Source organism: Oryx dammah, unplaced genomic scaffold (assembly GCF_014754425.2).
Source record: "Oryx dammah isolate SB20612 unplaced genomic scaffold, SCBI_Odam_1.1 HiC_scaffold_18, whole genome shotgun sequence".
Classification (NCBI taxonomy): domain Eukaryota; kingdom Metazoa; phylum Chordata; class Mammalia; order Artiodactyla; family Bovidae; genus Oryx; species Oryx dammah.
Window position 1 is genome coordinate 94,496,844 of NW_024070202.1, and position 20,078 is coordinate 94,516,921.

Genomic DNA, 20,078 nt, shown 5'->3' on the forward strand with positions numbered 1-20,078 from the left:
CAGCCCACCAGGTTCCCCCGTTCCTGGGATCCTCAAGGCAAGAACGATGGAGTGGGTTGCCATTTCCTTCTCCAGACATTAAGGCTATTTATTTGGCCTTCTATAGCATCAGTTTAAATTAGAACACTCTTATTTCCATCTACTAGATTAGGACAGCTGTGTGTTTTTCCTTTTAAAAAGAAATTCTGTAAGCATTAATACTTTTAAAAGGTGATCTGTGATTTTTCAAATATCATTTTTTTTCAAATATCATTTTAATTCTACAAAACTTTTTGATGAATAGATAAACAGGAGCAGACATATCTGGGTTCAAATCCTGGCTCCACAACTTACTAGCTCTGCAACCTTGGGCAAGCACCTTCATCTTTCAAAGCCTCAATTTTCTCATTCATAAAATGAGGATAATAATAGTCCCTTGACAGCATTATCATCAGAATTAAATAATATAATGTACATAAAGAGTTTAGCATAAGAGTTTGGCACATAGCGATCAATAAATGTTTGTACAAGGGACAGAGATAGCACTGAGGGAGTAATATTATCTATAGAAAGCTTGTGGGGAAGCCTTGCAAGAGGTTGTGACACTGAATTTTCAGGAATGAACTTTTTAGATAGACAAAGTGGGGAATAATGTATTTGGTAGGGGACAGAACATGTGTAAAGGCATGGAGAATAGAAACCACACTGTTTTGTGTGGTTCCTACACAGGGAAGAACTACAATTAGCAACATTTGGTCAGATTACGAACTTTTGGGAGGTAGGTGAGGTAGGGGTGTAAGAGAGAAGATACTAAAGGAAAGACTAGATTTTTGAAGCGTTTTCCACAACCAGTGACAGAGCTTGAATTTAGCATTGGAAGTAGGAGTTAGTAAAGAGTTTCAAGATGAAAGGAGATGTGATCTGAGTTGCGTTTTAGAAAGGTCACTTTTGGCAGGTGTGTGAATATTGGATTAGAAAGGTGTGATTGTGGAGACCTGGAAAGCCAATTAGGAGGCAGTAGTCCAGGTGAGAGATAATGAAGCCTGAACAAGGGGAACTGTTTGTTGCAAATGGAAGGAAGCAAGATGAATTCAAGATACTTTGGAGGGAAGTTGAAGAGAAGGAGGAAGGAGGGAACTTGCTTGGATTTGTACCCAAGGCTGCTTGCCTTTTAGCCCCATTCCATCAGGCCACAGGTATTGGAGGAGATTGGAATGGCTAATGATGCCATTAACAGTGATAGAGAATACAGAAGGTAACACAGGTTCTGGGGAAGGGGGAGGAATCAGTTTGTAGTGTGGGAAGGAGATACAGAAAGGGTAAGGAATTTCACTTAGCCCTTGTGGATTATAAGACGTGAGTGGGCCTCTTCATTTACGTGAAGAGGAACAGAAGGCAATCAAATATATGGATCTAGAGATTGGGATAGAGGGAAGGGCTGGAGACGTAGATTTGGGAGTCTTTAGGATAACTATGAAGATAGGGAAATAGCTGAGATATGGAAGGCTCACCGAAGATCTCGGCATAGTTAATAACCAATCAAAGTATCACTTCTTGGCCTTCAGTTTTATCACATAAAAGTACGCAAATTGGGCCCTGTAAAAGTTTACTCGTTTCTTCAGCCTCTTCTTGTTCGAGGCACAGCCTGCCATTTCATACCCTTCTCAATAGGTGGCGCTGACACCTGACAGGCAGCAGCACAGGTTGGGTCGGGGGCGATGGGCACGAGCTCGGAGGTGGCGACGCTCTAGCCCAGAGCCGGGTATTCGGTGGCTTGGCTGGGTCTTCCTTGGGACCGGGGTCAGACCGAGGACTGGTGACCACGGGAGGCGCATGCGCAACGTGGTCCCCCAAACATGGAGTCTTGTAGCCCAAGTCTTAACTAAATCAGCTAGGAGACGGGCAGGGAAGAAATGTCCCTCCACCTTTACCCTCCCAGCCCACCCGATGAGTGGGAATGAGCACACTCGGGTAAGTGAGTAGTGTGCGTGGACCACACCAACCCTGGGGCCAAGCTGTGAGTGTTCATGGCCCGGGAGGCCGTGAGGACCGGCTGAGGCGTGCCGCACTACGCTGGGGTTGGTGGGTGGCCGCAAGAGGTGTGAGGGCCACGTGGGCGAGGTCCTCCTCAGTCATCGTATCCTAGAACCTCAGGGTCGGAACGGAACACAAAAGTCCCCTAACCCTCGTCCGAGGCTCAGCCTGCTTGACCACCCCTCCAGGAAATCGGGTCTCGAGTTGCCGGGAAGCTGCGTCTTCCCGCTGTGGGACATCCTGGGTGGTTGGGATGTCCACACGGGCCTGGACGAATGTCGGGGGGGGGTACGGGGGGCGCACCCGCGCAGCGCCGGGTGGGTGGTTCTCGCTCGGAGTTGGAGCAGCTGAGTGCGGGGGTGCGCAGGTTCGTGACAAAGCCCTGCGGTAGTAGCCGGGGTGGGGGCACTGGAGGGACTGGTGGAGGAGGACAGCTGAAGGTGTGAGGTGTTGATAGCAATCGAGGAAAAGCAAAACACCTGCTTCTGGTTTGACTCATCCAGGCTGGAGGAATAATCTAATGTGGAATGTTTTTTTTTTTTTTTTTTTTTTTAAAGCGAGTTCTGTGCTGTAGCCCTTTCTTCCCTGGGCAGCTAGAAAATTGCTTGTCTGACTGAAAAAACAACAACAAACTGTCTTCCTTAGAGGACTGTGATGAGCATCAGATGAGATAATATACATGAAAGTGTAAAGAACTATAAAAATGCAAGATAGGATTCATATCGAATTCTTAAACTCATTTATCTGTGTGTACAAGATGTATTCCAGGTGTGGAACAGCTGAACAGGACTGAATGTGGGATTATGGGATGTGTCAGTAATGCACAGGGTGTGTAAAGATACTTTAGGGGTGCTCAGTAGTACTGTAATCTGTCTCTTAAGTTGATCTTATCTGGTTAATGGGTTATTCAGCTCCCTTGCTTCTCCCCAAAAATGAGCCTGAAGAGGAAGGGAAGACACCAGTGGCTTTTTGGATATATGGGTTAAATTGAATTGAGAGGGAGGTTGATATGACTGTATGGATAATTTCTTCAATTTGTCTTGCCCCCAACTTGAAGCATCATGTTGTACAAAGCGCTCTGGGCTGAGGGACACCCATGAAAGATCTTGTTGTGGATCTGACCCTTCAGGGAGGGGTGGTCACGCTGGCCAAGTTCCAGCACCTCTCTGAGCCTTAGTTTCTATCAGATGGGACAAGACCTTAAAGGTCATTCATGCATTCTTCCAGAACTTGCATACCTGCCACAGGACTGCCCAGCTCCTAGAGATGGCAAACTTGTCACGTCTCCACATGGCTGAGATACCCAGTCTCTCTAGACAACCCTGACTATTGGAAAATTCTTTATGTTGAATCGACATCTGTTTCTCTACAATTTGCACTCATTGGAGCCATACAGAATAAAACGTCTAAACATCTAATGCTGCTTCCACAAATATTTGAGCACTGCTAACACATTTCCTTCTTCCACTCACTCCACAAGGCTTCTTTTCTTCCAACTAAATATGCCTGGTTATTTTAAACAGGGAGGCAGTGTGGGGTAGTGGAAAGAACGCCAGCTTTGGAGCCAGAACGCGTCTGTGTTCAGTTCACAGTCCTTCACATACTAACAGTGCTCTGAGCTGCTGTATCTTTCTCTGAAAACTGTGGATGAAAATACTCATCTAGCAAGTTATTAGGAGAATTAGGGATAAATTGAGTAAGGATTCATCCTATAGTAGGAGTTTAAAATATGACAGCTGTTACACCTTCAGTGACATAATTTGCAATGCATTTTAGTCAATCTTCTCTGAACAAATTCCTGTTTATGTGTCTGTTAATAATATCTGGTCTGTAGAACAAAATAAAACACTTTCCGTGAGGTCTAACTAGCAAATAGAGCAGGATTAGCTTATCCTGGGTGCTTCTCTAATTACAGTCTACAGTCTGCTATGGGGTTTTTGGAGACATATCACAGACTCACTTTCAACTAAAATCATGAGTCTCTTTATGTGCTGCTGTTCAGTCGGGTTTCCCTCATCTTGAACTTCTTTAGTTTATATGAATTGATAATTATGATTCTTGAAAGTGGCAGTCCCAGTTCTGTCCTGTTGTCTCCATAAATATCCTTGTGTTTGTCATTGTAATGACAAACTGGGGTCTCAAACTGGGGTTCAAAAAATATTATTGAACCCACAGTGCCAGCCCTGCTGATCTCACACTGCTGTTGCCCATCAGCAGGCTAATAAATGTCAAACTTTCTACCCTCATCTTTGCACAAATCTGAGGTCTTACTATGTGAGACTGTCTGAGAATTGGAATGTGACAAGAATGTATGATAAGCTATGGGTTGAGGGAATGCTGCTATCTGTGATCTCGGTCAAGTGTGGTATTTGTGTCGAAGAACTGAAAGAGTGCACTGAGAGCCAGCCAAAGCTTTGGATTTATGTACGGTTACATGTTTTCTCAGGCACTTAAAATGTTTTATACTTTGGGCCAGATTCTCCCCTGGTGGAGGAAGCGTCTCTCTGTAAGTCGAGCACAGTTAGAAAACTCATTAACTGTTTGGCTCCTGGGGCATTCTCTAGCATTTTCTCCTGGCTTTAGCCAAGCTGATCTCTCCTGATACCCTCTGCATTTTTCAGACTCCTTGCCTGTGCGCTGGGAGGTTCTTCCAAACAGGAATGCTTCCTTCACCTAAACGAGTTAGGGATTTGAAGTCCTTCGCAACCTACTCCAAGGAAGGTTATCCTAGCCCTGTGTCCGGGAGGGTTTGTGGAGAGCATCAGAATTTCACTCGTCTTTAAGCACGTCCCTTGTCCCCACCCCTCCCCCACCCCAGCGGTCTCCCCTCCTGTCTGCCCACTTGTTCCACGTGGGTGGACATGTTCCTTGGCTTTCAGAATAAGATCCTTTGTGAGATCTCTCAGTCCATTAAATACAAAATTTCCTTCATCTTGGATGCTGGTGCTTCTGGTGTGGTGAGGATAAAAGTAGGGAATTGTTTGTAGGACTCATAGGTTCCATTGACAATAACTATGAGAAACTATAATGCCAAATTTGTTTTATATTGTTCTCTTAGTTAAAATAGGAAAGTCTTTATTTTGTTGAAAGGACTGATTTAAATTTTGCTCAGTAATTAATTCCGTCCTTAAAAGGTGGCGGTTCGTTAAAACAGGTAATCCTCTGCTTGTTAAGGGGAGTAATTGAAATTTCATTAAGTAACCAATTAAAGCCGTAAAGGGTTTAAATCCAGCGGTGGCTCCTCATATTCTTTAGGACAAATTGTAAACTCCTTAGGATGAAATACTCCTTCTAGCCTAATTTTTTGCCTCTCAGCGCCTTAGCCCAAAGGGTTTGCAATTTTCCCCAAAGGTCATGCGGTCCTGCACCTCCGGTGCTTCTCGAATGCCGTCCCCTCTGGTTAGAATGCCCTTTGTCTCTGGTAAATGTCTATTCATCATTCGAAACAACCCTTTCCCCCCTCTCCTTAATTACTTCCTCCCCTGTGCGCCCTCAAATTCTTGCACTTATTCATGCAGTATTTATTAGGGGCCTGCTTTGTAGCCAGTGCCTTGGCGGGCTCTTAGGGATACAAAAGGTGAATAATACTTGGGCTGGCCTTTGAGGGACTTGTGTGTTGAAGGGAGGGGACCAACCTGTCACAAAACGTTGCCAGGAAATTAAAGGGAAATTTTAAGCCGTTGTCAGTTCTTGGGTGTCATCCCTACCAGATGGTCAGCATCTCGCTTTAGTGGGGTGCACGGGACCATTTCTCCTTGGCCTTTGCACCATTAGCTCTTAGCGTTCTGGAGGTGCTCAGCACTGTTTCAGGAACCTCTGAGGCGACATCAGTAGAGGTGTACCCTGGACGGCGCCGCACGTTTTTGGTGACAGCGTTCACAGCGGTTTCTCCTGTGTCCGACTGGCGCCCGTCAGCTCCCTGGCACCCTGTGAGGCGCCCGGTGGTCTTGGCTGGCCAAGCCTTTCGAGCCCAGGATGTCGGGACTCTGCTCGCCCGCACTCTGGGCAGCGGAGCGGCCGCGGTGGGCGCGAGTGGAAGGGAGGCCTGCAGCGCCCCCGCTGGAGGGAGCCGGCACCGCAGCCCGCACGTTTGTCAGGATTTCCATTTACAGCCAGAAAACCGAACACAGACACTCTGATTCTCTACACTTTTCTCTTCAAAGGTACTTGATAAATGCCTTTTAAAGGATTGTGGATGAAGGGGGGGGGGAATCCTCCCCTCTTTTCGGCACCATTGGGGCCCTCACATTGTGATTCAGTCTTACACAAATAAAGGGCGCTTCAGTCTCATCTCCTGTGCCTATCACCCCTGCTGGCTCGGGTCGGGTCGGTGCTGGGAGTGGGTGCCGCGGGAGGGCTGCGGCAGGGCTCGGGCGTGCGGACCACGTCGCGCTGCCGCAGAGGACAAGCCCGCTGCCGTGGCCGCGCGCGAAAGAGAGCCTTGGTTTTCCGCAAGTTTTGCTGTCCCCCCATCCCTTTTTCTTTTGCTTCTGAGCGGCCGTCCCATGAATCCGCCGAATAGCTCAGAGGTAGGCCCAGCTCGGCTTAAATCCCCACAATTAGGGACCTAGAGGTGCTGGGAGCTCACGGACCGCTGCTTTGCCGCGGGCGCTTGTGCCATTAGCTTCACTGTCCCCCTTGCCTCCGCGAGGATCGCCAGGCAAAAGCAGCAGCCCACAGCCCTGGGTCTCACTGCATTTGAGGTCGAGTGGCCACCTTTGGGGCTTGGGGGGGCGCTTATGGGTGGTCTGGGGGAGGTTTTTTTGGGGGTCTCAGGAATTTGTGGTCTCTACCTGCATTGTTAATTCGCCGGAGGAGGGTTTTTGTTTGTAGAACCTGTGGTTTGGTGCTGGTGGAGTCAACACCCCTGAAAGTGCCCCCCCCCCGCAGGAGCTGCTCTAGGAGGGGCGCCCCCTCCTAGTGCCAGCAGCAGGGCTGAGAGGAGGGGAGGTGGCTTCAGCGGGAGGGGCACTGCGGCGCGGTGGGCGGGCCAGGGGCGGGGCGCGGGTGGGCTCTAAAAGTCGGTGCCCACTCGCTCGGCGCTGCCGCGGCCACGAGCACCTCCCGGTGCATCCCGGCGGGTGGCGCCTCCTCTGCGGCAACCGCGCCTTCGCGCATTGCCGCAGCGCCCACCCCGGTGGCTGCCTGCCGCGGCCGCGCCGCCCTCCTGGGCTGTGGGCTGTGCCCCGCCGCCGGCCAGCCCTGCACGCCTGCGGGCGCTGCTGCGCGCCCTTTGCTCTGGGCTGGCGAGCAGGCGGCATGGGCTAAGACACCACCATGGTGCGCCGAGATCGTCTCCGCAGGTGGGTGCGTGGCGGGCTCCAGGGGTGGGGTGGCGGTGGCAATGTATGCCTGGGTTGGAGCCTCTGTCCCCAAATGGGGTGCGGGCTAGCGGGTAGGACGTTACCGGTCAGAGCTGGGGCTACTGGACCACCACTCCTGCAGTGGAGGGGAAAATCTCGGGAGGTCGGGGGGCATGCGTTCTTGTCCTCTGAGCCCGCTCTACCTGCTTGGGAGGAGATGTCTCGCCCGAATGCCCTAGAATGTTCAGAATGCTGGAGCTTCCTGAATTAGGATTTCTAGACCTCGGTATCGCTCTGATGCAATTTAAAATTTCTAGACCTTGGGCGTCACCCTGTGCGATTTAGGGTTTCTAGACCCTGGTATGCCCCAGGGTTAAGACTTTTAGACCCTGGTACTACTCTGATGTAATTTAGAATGTTTAGACCTTAGTATCACCCTGACATGATTGAGAATTTTTAGACCCCGGCATGGCCATGGTGCGATTGAAGATTTTTAGATCCTCGTCACCCCTGCACAATTGACGATTTTTAGACCCCAGTACCCGCTTGGTGTAATTGAGTGTTTCTAGACCTGGGTTTCACTTTGATGCGACTTATGATTTTTAGACCTTGGCATCACCTTGGCGCGATTTAGGGTTTCTAGACCTGGGTTTTGCCTTGGCGTGATTTAGGGTTTGAAGACCCTGCGGTCGCTGAGGCGTGAGTTACCGCATAGGTGTGACTAGAACTGGCAGTGTGTTATCATGAAGGCGTAAGTATTTTTTAGATTTAAGTAACAGGAAGCCAAGTGAGAATGATGTGACCAAACTGTCATAATATTACACATGAATTATTTGCACTGGTTTACAAAGTAGTGGGCTTCCCAAATGGCGCAGTGGTAAAGAATCCTCCATTTGATGCAGGAGACGCGAGAGATGCAGGTTCCATCCTTGGGTTGGGAAGATCCCCTGGAGAAGGAAAGATCCCCCCTCCAGTGTTCTTGCTTGAAAAATTCCATGAACAGAGGAGACTGGTGGGCTACAGTCTATGTCACAAAGAGTCGGACACGATCGAGCGACTTAGCACGCACACACATGCACAGAGTAGCTCATAGTCTCCCTGCGATGCTGTAAAGTGGGCAGGTTTGGTAGTATTAAATGTGTGTATTTTTCCTATTTACAAGATAAAGGCTCATAAATGTTCATTAATTTCTGGAAGGTTTGTTACTGGCATTTGCTGAATTTATATTGTTAATTCTTGGTTCATCAAATAATGGAGATTTTAGTCAAAAAATATTTAATCCATTTTACCTACTGACTGCTTGATTGCTTTCATTATAACAATCCTAAAATATTATTAGGGGCATTTTTACTGAAGTAATTAAATTTATGGCTTCGTGAGGGGTTGCCTCTTTGCTTTCTTAGAGTAAAAGAGAAGGAAGAGGTGGCGGATGGTGGTGCCCAGAAACAGCGTCTGTTCATTCCTGGGGCTACCACTGGCGCCCCCCCCAACCCCAGGAATGGAGGGGGAAGCTGCCTCCCGCTCCTCTCCTCTAGTATCCCCTCCCTGACTCTCTGCTGAGTCACTGCAGATACACGGCTGCTGGAACCTGTAAACGAATGAGAAGTATGGGGAGATCAGGAAGGATGCAATGCGCAGGTGAAAATGTATGTCCAGGACGGGCAGCACGGAGAAATGATGACCTAATCTAATAATAGCTTTTGTCACCTCACCTTTTAAGGCGATAATGGGATACAGCCTACTACTGTGATGGGGTGAATATTGTGATATAATGATCATGTTCAGGGTACTTTTTCTAATCATTTCTTAATCTTTCTGTCTTAAAAGATAGAACCAAGTCACTGACTATTTTATGGACATATACTTTGGGGTGGGGGGGGTGGAAAGACTGCCTTGGCATGCCTTAAAATAGGCAAAGGAGCTGAGATTCTCTGTGAACCTAAAACCACAAGTTATTTAAAAAAAAAAAAGCTCTAAAATAAATATTAGTTTGTTAGGGATTGTGACCAGATTACAGGTAATATGGTAGAAGGGTGTGTGTCCAGACAAAGCCATTTCCACCAGGGCTTTCACAATGAATTCCGCTTGTTTATAGTTCTGTATTCTTGGTAATTCTTAGTTTTAGCAGGTATTTCCATTCTGGCTATTTTTAAGAGAATATCCATGCTACTGATAATTCTTTCCTTGGTGACCCTCAGGAGTTATAAGCTAGAAACTGAGGGGACTGTTTCTAATTCCTGTTTAGCACTTGTCGTTGTGGATAAACTGACCTGGACCTTCAAAGTCGTGGGCATGAAAAAGTTGGGTGTGTAAATCACTGCCCTCCTCCCCAAAACAAAATCAGTTCTCAGGTTCTCTGTCTCCTTTTGGGTGTGGGGGGAGATGGGGAGTAAGGGGCATGCTAATAAATAAATAGGGGTGCTTCCTTAAGAGTCTGCTAAGAAAAGCAGAAATAAAATCTGCTGCTCCACTGCCTTAAGAGATTAGATATTCAGGGTCATGACAAAGCTGCTTATGTTGGAATGTACAAAGCACCTATCTTCTTATTTTCACACTCTTTACCCCTAGCAGTTTCTCAGCACAAATCTATATAGTAGTATCACTGGAGTCAGAGGGTTGATAAATATTAGAAAATCAAGAGCAGCTCTCTGCTTAAGGATATGTGATGTCTACGTTTTTTAATGAGTTAAAAAATACATATATGTAAAACATTTTACTGGTGGGGGGCCAGTGGGTAGGTGGTAGAGCTTTTAGAGTAAATATGAGGGAAATACCCCTATCCCCCCAGGGAATGCCTTGATAAAAGCCAATGTAGTTACTTAAGTAACTTGTCTTCCTTTTACTTTATATAAAAACCTCTACAGCACAAGGGGAGGGGCTGCAGAGTAAAGTGGGGAGAAGTTGAGGGGGAAAGTTACATATGAAAATAATCTATTTTCCCTTAAAATTAGAACGACGACCAAATATGGCAATGGCCGTAAGGAGGCAGAGTCCGTGTTCTGCCGTGGTTGACGCGGAGGACAAGGCAGTCACCACACGGCGCAGAAATTCCCCCGCCACTTGACCGGTCTGGGGCCTGCAGATCATGCACAGTGTCACCGGACTGCTCACACCAGGTTTCTGATTTTCCTACAGGATGCGGGAGTGGTGGGTCCAGGTGGGGCTGTTGGCGGTACCCCTGCTTGCGGCCTATCTGCACATCCCGCCCCCGCAGCTTTCCCCTGCTCTTCACTCATGGAAGTCGTCAGGCAAATTTTTCACCTACAAGGGACTGCGCATCTTCTACCAAGGTAAGAACAGGGCTCTTTGGAACACTGCATGTAAAAGGTCCCACGGGTCCCATTTTGCGTCCATTGGTCTCTGTTGCCCCTCCACGATGGAGGCAAAACCCCCCCTTTTTTTCTGTGCAGTGTTCATTTGGAGGAATGGACTAATTTCTCTCATTACCTTGACAGCAGGGAAGCTCACAGGAAACTGCTGGGAGGGAGAGGGGGTGGTGGAATTGAGATTCTAGTGTGCAGACTGACTTGTTCATTTACTTTGTGGTCTGATTTGTGTTGATAGACAGTCCTGGCTTTCTCTTGTGAGTGCCCCTAGTGTCAGGTAATATAAACAGCATTCACAGACACAGCTACCAGTGGTTCTGTTCCTCCCCCACCCTGGAGTTTATTTTTCTATAAAGATTATTTCTTATATGCATAACTGAATGTGATTTAAATATTATACCTTTGTATAAATTAACTTGCTAATAATTATTGTCATGACTGCTACTTATCGACTGCTAATTATCTTATGGTAGACATTGAATTATGTTTTCAACCCTCATTATTTCATTTAATCTTTACAACAGTACTTGGAGGTAGGTGCTGTTCTTCTCATTTTATAGGTAGAGAAAATGAGAAATGAGATCGGAAAAGATTACTTTTGGGCGGGGGTCAAGAGCAATAACGAAAAATGTTTGTCCTAAACCGTTTTTCATTATTGCTCCTGACCTCCTCTCATTTGCTGTATTCGATAAAAAGTAAGTATATGATTTTCTTTATGTTGGTCACCTAGATTGTTTCCAGTTTTTCAGTGCTTTAAATAGTCAATGTTGAGGGGAAATCTTCATGTATGTGTTTTTTCCTTATTTTTTTTCAAACAGTACTACTTGTAAATGAAATTATTTGCGTGGATTCTCAAGACTAAGACGTCTAAAGTATATAAAAATTTTAATTGCTTCTAACAAATTATTTTTATAAACCTCATTATCAAATTCTCATGCCAGTGGTGGTATATGAATCTATCAGTTTTAATCTAATACTATTAGCAAGGCTACTTACTCTTTAAATGCTTGGCTAATATAAAAGATGTTTCTACATTAAAAAATGTTAATGATTATGTTGATTAACCTTTTTTATAATTGTTAGAATTTTGCAGTAGTCAAGTATTACGCTTTTAATATTCGACTGAGTCTCCAATGCGGGAAATAATAGTGTTGGGCAAACAGCATAAACTGAGCTCACTGAGTTGAAGAAGAGTTACTATATTTTAGGGAATTTTTGTGAGGCTGTTCATTACTAATAGGTACACAGAACTTGTAGTTTGTAAATTGTGAGTGTACTTTTAATAACTGTGAAACTTTACTATGGAAAAGCAATTTACATAACAATAATACAGAATAAAGGGAGAAATAGGGAAATATTTTAAAAACCTAGGTGAAAGTAAGTGGTCTGCCATCAAGTATTTTCATATAAAGTGAGCTATTTACATTAAAAAAATTGAAGTATAGTTGATTTACAATTAGTTTCAGTGTAGAACATTAGTGATTCAGTATTTTTATAGACTATGCTCCACTTAAAGTTTTTATAAAATATTGGCTGTATTTATAATTTTTAAATATACTGGATAAAATAAAATAGTTATCAAATGCCTGTTCTTACCTAAAGCAATAAGCTTGCATTTTAAAAAGAAATGTATTATTTTAATGTCATTAATTTGGTCAGGGTTTCTTGACCTTTATACCAGATTAGATTTTTTTTTACATCTTCAAAGTTATTTTCTTATAGAGTTGGCCTAACTGCTCTCTCTCCTTCCCAGACTCTGTGGGTGTGGTTGGAAGTCCAGAGATAGTTGTGCTGTTACATGGCTTTCCAACATCCAGCTATGATTGGTACAAGGTAATAATATCAGACTTCTAGGTCCTACTATGCCTTTAAAATCCAAAATCAAGGATTTTTGTGCAACAGCAGAAGGCTTTTATGTATCTGAGTTGCTTAATAAAATAGGATTAAATGTAGAACAGTTTCTCATTTACTGTAAAGGAATAAAAAAAAGTCTTTGGCAATCTGGGTGGGATCATTGCCAAGTTAAAAAGTGCTCGAGCTCCTCCCTCAATTGAGATTAATTATTAGGAATAAAGCACTTTCTGAGAGGATCATTTGTGGGCCTGTGGTGGTTTCATGAGACTTTCCCTTTATCAAAGGCTGTTTGTTAAGCTGAAATAGGGATGAAACTCCTTTGTTCCTGTAGGTTGGAGACGAGGAGCAGGATTAGAAGGACCAAACCATCCCTTTCTCTCTTGTAGATTTGGGAAGGTCTGACCCTGAGGTTTCATCGAGTGATTGCCCTTGATTTCCTAGGCTTTGGCTTCAGTGACAAACCGGTAAGCAGCATCTAGATGGTACAACGTTGAGGGTTGGGGGTAGGTGAGGATGAAGGGATTGGCCTGGCAGACAGACCTGCACCTTCAACTTCATCCTGTGTGTCTGGGCTCTCCTCTCCCTAGAGGCCGCATCACTATTCCATATTTGAGCAGGCCAGCATCGTGGAGGCACTTCTGCGACATCTGGGGCTCCAGAGCCGCAGGATCAACCTGTTGTCTCACGACTACGGGGACACCGTGGCTCAGGAGCTGCTCTACAGGTTAGTGAGGCCATGACTTTCCTACAGGTCTCACTCGTCTAAGATGGTAGAAGTACATTCTTTCTGGCCCTTTTCCCTCTTGGGAGTTCGTCTTCACTGGCTCAGTTAGCTGTGTGTTTCCCTCCCTTCTCTAGATTCAAGCAGAATCGATCTGGGCGGCTTACAATCAAGAGTCTGTGTCTGTCAAATGGAGGTAATTGCATGGAGGAGGGTGGGAAGTGAGGTGTAGCCTAGAAGGGCCATGTTTGGAAACGGCAGTGACGTCTAAATGGTCGTCTGATGGTACTGCAAACAGACCCACAGAAAGGAGTGGATCTTTACCTCTCCTATGCCAGGACCACTTTTGTAGTCTGAAGAGATGTACTTACCCTTTCTCAGAATAATGTTTTTTAATATAGAAAATAAGATTACAAAGGAAACTGATTATCTTGATGTAAGTTAATAAAAAGGTGTGTTATCATAAGATAGGGTATAGTAAGATTTTTAAATGTGTTTAATGCATATTCCAGCAAGATCTCATGGTGGGTCTGGTAACAGCTGTGATTAGAAGCAGTGGGGAGTGCAGATGATGCTTCACCATCTCTGCAACAACTGCAGTGGGTTCTGCAGACAGTGGAGATGCAGCCACATGTGCTTCTAACACTGTCGTGGTTTGTGTCGGAAACTCAATTCACAGCAGTGCCAAGTTTCAGTTGCAAGTTAGAGAACCCTTAATTAGACCTTTTGGAGATGTTTCCTGTTCTTTGCCTGCCATGGAGCCTGGCTTGTAAATCTATGAATATATCCAGGTGTCCCTCAAATACCTTAGACTACCTTAAGGGCAGATGGGAGAGGAATCTTTTTATCAGTCATGCTCATAGCTTTCTCTCAGACTCTGGGGGAAAAAAATGGAAATGGGAAAACTAGGTTTAAGGACCTACACTTCCTGAAAAATTTCTGGTTTCCTTTGCAGCCTGAAACAGTAACAACACTATGCATTCCAAGGAATGGGTGGAATCGCTAAGGGGAGCAAGTCTAGTCATTGCGAGTGTGGATGACTGAGGCATATTTTTCCCTTTTCTCTGCAGTGGGGAAAGTAATCCTAGTGGGATAGAATCTGACCTGGTAAACACAATTCCCTGGAGAATTAATAAATGACAGTCCTAAGTTTTTATTTGTAATTCTGTTTTTGGCAGTAAAAGCCACTAAGGTGACTAATAGGGTGACTAGTCTCTGATGATGAGTCTCTCTTTGGCCTAAAATTGTTGGTAAATGAGTAATGTAAGTCTCTTCTCCTACAGGTATATTTCCTGAGACTCACCGTCCCCTCCTCCTACAAAAGGTTGGTTACTCCATCGACCAGCTCTTTAATAGTTTTTCAAATTTATACTGACCTATGTAATGCTGGGACCTTTATAAGGGCCCATACCTGCTGCCACAAGCTGTAGTTAAAAAATCTATTTCTTCCTGAACTTACATGTTAATGAATTTAATTTTGTCCTTAATAAAGAAAAGCAAAGCAGTAGAAGTAACCCTAGATAAACAAAGCCTTATTTCTGAAAATGAGATCAATAACTATTTTTGGAGAAATACAGCTGTCTAAAGACTTAGGACATTAGCATGATGTTTCAACATTATGGGATCCTCAAATCGAATATATCAGTGTAGAATGTAATCTTAAAGGAAATTATAAGTAGGTTTGTCATCTATGAGAAAAGAATGTGGGTAAGCAAATCAAGAAACTGAAAGCCAGTGGGTTTAAAGTCCTTTTTTAGTTCCTAGTATAAAATTTTATATCCTGGCTAGTTGTCTTCTTTCCTTGGAATCCTGAATTTTACTTTTATACCTATAGCTTCTCAAAGATGGAGGCATGCTGTCACCCATCCTCACACGGCTGATGAACTTCTTCGTATTCTCTCGAGGGTAAGTTATTGTTAAAGACGGACTTACTTCAGCCCGTGAACAGTGTAGTGAAAAGTCGCTGCGTTAAAGCTCTGGGCCAGATCTTAGGGCTTGATACTTTAAAGGTGTTGACCACTTACCAGGCAAGTAGTAGAAGGAATTCATAAAAACCAGTCAAGGGTTGGACATACGTGACCTGAAGTGCCAATCATACTTGATGTACTGAGCTCTTCTCACACTTAACCTTTCTGCTTTTTTGGACTTATTCAGTCTCACCCCCGTCTTTGGGCCATACACCCGACCTTCTGAGAGTGAGCTGTGGGACATGTGGGCAGGGATACGCAACAATGATGGGAACTTGGTTATTGACAGGTAAGAAATAACCTTTGTTTTGGTTTCCAGAGACACTTTTTTGGGGAAGTAGGGAAAAGATGTGGGATTGTGTTCTGGTCTTTGCTTTCATAACTTCAAGAAGAGTGCTTATGATGTATGAGGCAAACCAAGAAGTCCTGCTCTGTACCTTCTAAGAAGAAAGAAATTGAGACTAGTAACCACTGAGTCTAAGCCATTTGGTACAAAAAGTCTGGAAAAACAGCTGCAAATTCCAGTGCTAATTCAGTTTGTAACTGGCCGATTGCCTGGTAAATTGTCTTTGGACCTTTTGTCAATAGTAAGTGCTTCAAAATGTATAATCATAATTCTGAAAGGTGCCTAATTCCTCTCTCAAAGTACAGATTTCTTACTTTTTTGTATCCTTTCTATAGCAACAGGGACTGAGAAGGGAGGATTCTCTGTCTTGTACAAAGAATTCCCATCCTCTGGTTCAAATGCTTTCACAGAGGGACCTTGAGATAGGGTGTCTGGAACTCTTGGGATGCAGCCTCTTTGCCAGCTGGGTCAGTGTGGCTTCCAGTGTTGTAACTGGTGGCTCTCCTGGGAACTATGCAGTCGAAGGAGTAATTCCTCCTCCTCAGCTCAAACTCACCTGGGATCCTTGAAGATTCATCTTAATATAAAAAAAATTGGAAAACAAAGGCCTCTTTTAAAATTCACTTGTATTTTCAAGAAAGTAAATATTTCTACAAGGTGATGTTTTAAGTTCACAAAAACAATTGCCAGGCACAGTTATTAGAGCACATGAGTTTGAGTTCTGACATCTTACACTGTAGGGAAAGGGCTCCTCCTCCATTTTATCTGTAGATAATGCAGGAGATGAAGTTTTGTGCTCATGAACTTTTACACTGAGAATTTTAGAAGTAGATGTCAATTTACAGATTATGTAGTTGAGTCCTCTTAAAGATGAGAACTGAGGTGAAAGGTTACTAACAACTTTTGAGTCACAGAGCTAGTAGGTGGTGGAGCCAAAATCAGAACTTTAGACTCAGACTTTAGTCACTTTTAATCCAGAGTAATTTCCAGCCTTACTAGATCTCAGTCCCTGCTCCATAAACACAGAGAACCATTCATTCTAACATTGATAGTAGGCATGATCACTGCCATAGCTACATAGTAGTGAACTCTAGAGGCTAAGAGAAATGAGTAAGTTAAGTGGGCCATTCCCAGGAATGGCAAGATGCTTCTGGATTAAGAAAACATAGATTGTGTTCCTTGTGGTTCCTGTCAGGTCTTTGCGTCCATAGAGCAATAGAAGTTTCTTGTTTTACTCTTGCCGACTTGTCTGTCCTACAGTCTATTGCAGTACATCAATCAGAGGAAGAAGTTTAGAAGACGCTGGGTGGGAGCCCTTGCCTCTGTATCTATTCCCAGTGAGTATTTCTGTGTTATTTCCTGGCCGGAAAACTGAGGGACCATGGGCTTAAGTAATTGCCAGACCTAGCAAATCAAGATACAAGATACCCAGCTAAATTTGAAAATAAATTTCAGATAAACAAAAGATATGTATTTAGGATAAGTATATGCTGTGCAGTATTTGAGACATACTAAAAAAAAATTCATTATTTGAAGTTCAGATATAACTGGCCACCCTTATTTAATCTGGCAACCAGGGACATGTGTTGTAGAGAAGTATATAGAACATTGAGTTCCTATCGCAGAAGGCATTGGTGTTTGTAAGTGCGATTAGACCACTTCCTGTGCTGTGCACTGTCGGTAGTTGCCACATTTAGTGCTGAATTGCTGGGACGACAGACTGTTTAGATTACTAATCAAGAGGCTTATAGGTGGTTTCTGCTCATTTGTCTTTTCATTCCTATGGATTTAAAAACAGTGCATGGTCTCTCAATAATTAGTGCTCAAGATATCACTGGTTGATTTCAAATGTCAAGGGTCAATTATAAGTGAAGAGAGACTTAAAGACAGTCTCCTGGAATTATAAAATGGAAATGTTGGAAGTGGGGCTTATACCTTTTGGTCCAGGGCAAAGAAGATATGAAGAAAATGAATGGGTGTTTATAGGTGAAACGGTCTCAAATGGACTAATTTTTAGGCTTATTCTCATGTTTTGTAAACTACTTATTGAAAGAAGCTAGGTTTTCTATTATTAAAAAATTATTAAAATTTTTTTTGAGGGATAATTTTATGGTGTGAAAGCTGTTAATAATTCATTCCTCTCCCCTCTCCTAGTTCATTTTATCTATGGGCCATTGGATCCGGTGAACCCCTATCCCGAGTTTTTGGAGCTGTACAGGTGAGTCTCCCTCAGGGGTCTTTGTTTTCCTGATAGTGGTGAACAGGATTGCCTGTTGAGGGCTGTTGCTCTAGCCTGTCTCTGACCTCACTGGCCATATTATTCATCTAGGAAACACTTAATAGAGGATGAGCTGGGGAAATCCTAACTCTCACATAGTGTAAACATCAAGAAACTCAGTTATACGTTCTCTTGGTTTCTACAGTCTGTTTTCACTATCATGGTTATCAGTCTACATGTATCACTCTACAGTTCCAAGGTGTACAGGTAAGAAGAAGCTATTGTGTGGACCAAGGCATGGAAGTGGATATATTTTAAATGTTTGCTTTAAGTTTGATTGTAAAGCCAACTCATTGGCCTCAGCTGAGGAGACTCTGTGGGAAGAATGAGCTGTGGAAAAGTGCCTTCTCAGGTTGTTGTTCTCTCTAGGTACTTAGTCGGAAGGTGTTGGAATATGAGTGCTTGATTGACAATGTCACATAAAAATGTTCCATACCTTCACATGGCCTAGTAGAAACAACCCAGTAGTAAATAGCTTGCATTTGATTTTAAACAGACTACCCTCTCATCTCCTCAGGGTAAGCAAGGTCTTTTGTCTTTACTCGGACAGTGAGTTGCTGAGTGGCCATTTCCCTAAGGAGCTGGAAGTCATCCTGCTCTGACCTGTGTTGCATATGTGTTGTATTTTCACATTGTGGTCTGTTGGAATATTTAAAACTAGTATGAATACATTATAAATGGAATTGGCATGTTTATCTGCCTAAAGATACAATTCCAAAGTAGAAGGTGAATAAGCTCTTTGTTGGTTCTTTCCAGTGTGGTATGTCCGCAGGGGCATTTACTAGGGCTGCCCACTGGCTTACACCCCTCCCCCTCCCTCCAGCCTCAAGTTCACCTCCATGCTGTTCTCTTCCACTAGGAAAACGCTGCCGCGGTCCACAGTGTCGATTCTGGATGACCACATTAGCCACTATCCACAGCTAGAGGATCCCATGGGCTTCTTGAATGCATATATGGGCTTCATCAACTCCTTCTGAGCTGGAAAGAGTAGCTCCCCTGTACTCCCTCCCCTGTTCCCTTATCTGTCGTGTAATCCACTTAGGAAGAAATGCCCAAAAGAGGTCCTGGCCACCAGACACTATTCTCTCACTAAAGTCCACCTGACTCACACTGGTGAACAGCACATAGTAAAAAGCCAGCAGAAGCTGTAAGGTGACCTGATGGTCCCCTTCCCATTCCTTTGACATCTGATCAAGTATATGGACTTGCCTTTGTCTTTGTGTTACATAGGAAATTATGATGGGTACTACCACTCACGGATGCAGAAAGATAGATATTTGTTTGCATAAAAGTCTTTGAAACATTTCTGTGGACTTTTCTGAAGTATTTGGAAATGCTGATTTCTGGCCCAGTTTGGAATTATCTAAAGGTGCTGCCTTCACCTTGCCTTGAATGGCTTTGAGTTCTCTAAGTGACACAGCTTCAAGTGAGAGTGAGTTTCCCTTGTCATAACTTTGGATTTAGTTTCATTAGCTGCTTCTAGTTGTAGACATTTTGTTAGACTTTGGTTTAAATAATGTAGTATTCTAAGTATATTTCAAGACTATGATTTCCCTACACTTATTATATAAAGATACTAAACCAGCAGACACTCTAGCAGACCTTAAACATTTCATTTGAGTAAATTGAACTAAATCCAAGCTATTTACAGAATTTCCTAAAATCACAGGACATTAAAGACAGGAGCCTCTGTGCCAGAGATTTACTGTTATTTTGCTGTTAGAAATGATCCTTCCAGCTAATAATAACAGTCAGACTTTTCATACCTCAGTGTGTAGAAGCATGTCCCTCCTGAGCTAGTGGAGAGGAGGGGAGCGTTGTATAGTCCAAGTCACTGGGCTGAATGTATACTGACTGCTTAACTTCTCATTGGTTGTCCCAGAGAGGGTTCCTCATGTAGCTCAGCAGTTCCTGTACTTTACAGACAGGAAAGTTCCAGAAACTTAAAGAACAAAGTCTGAAAGGCCTGTGAGCAAATGGTGCTGAATACTTTTTTTTTAAGCCGCAGTTTCATTGTCTTAGTAGTTAAAGCAGGATCATTAAGTGGTGATTTATATTTTTTTTTTATTAGCAACTTCAAGTATAACAACTGGAATAAGTGTTTATTTTCTATTAATAAAAATGAATTTTGACAAAAGTGGACTCTGGCTCCCCCTCCCCCACCACCCCTCTGGGATAAAAGCTTTCCAACATTGCCAGGAGCTTTCAGATACACATTAAAGAATTCAATGAAGTTAAGCAGCTGGGGTATAGGATAGTATTTGATTTTC

General features: G+C 43.9%; 1 protein-coding gene across 1 annotated transcript; it reads left to right on the top strand.

The window, feature by feature from the left end:
• Nucleotides 1-7,060: 7,060 nt before the first annotated feature.
• Nucleotides 7,061-19,938, top strand: MEST. Its single transcript, XM_040259645.1, has 12 exons — nt 7,061-7,316; nt 10,452-10,606; nt 12,396-12,475; nt 12,883-12,960; nt 13,084-13,220; nt 13,355-13,413; nt 14,501-14,541; nt 15,052-15,122; nt 15,372-15,473; nt 16,791-16,867; nt 17,685-17,748; nt 18,668-19,938. Exons 1-12 carry the CDS (start codon nt 7,291-7,293, stop codon nt 18,783-18,785), a joined length of 1,008 nt encoding a protein of 335 aa, XP_040115579.1. The 5' UTR covers nt 7,061-7,290; the 3' UTR covers nt 18,786-19,938.
• Nucleotides 19,939-20,078: the final 140 nt, after the last annotated feature.

Excerpts from the sequence above, each read along its gene's own strand:
- MEST (XM_040259645.1), top strand. The coding sequence starts at position 7,291 with ATGGTGCGCCGAGATCGTCTCCGCAG. Across the intron at positions 7,317-10,451 it reads CGCCGAGATCGTCTCCGCAG|GATGCGGGAGTGGTGGGTCC; the intron begins GTGGGTGCGTGG and ends ATTTTCCTACAG. Across the intron at positions 17,749-18,667 it reads GAGTTTTTGGAGCTGTACAG|GAAAACGCTGCCGCGGTCCA; the intron begins GTGAGTCTCCCT and ends CTCTTCCACTAG.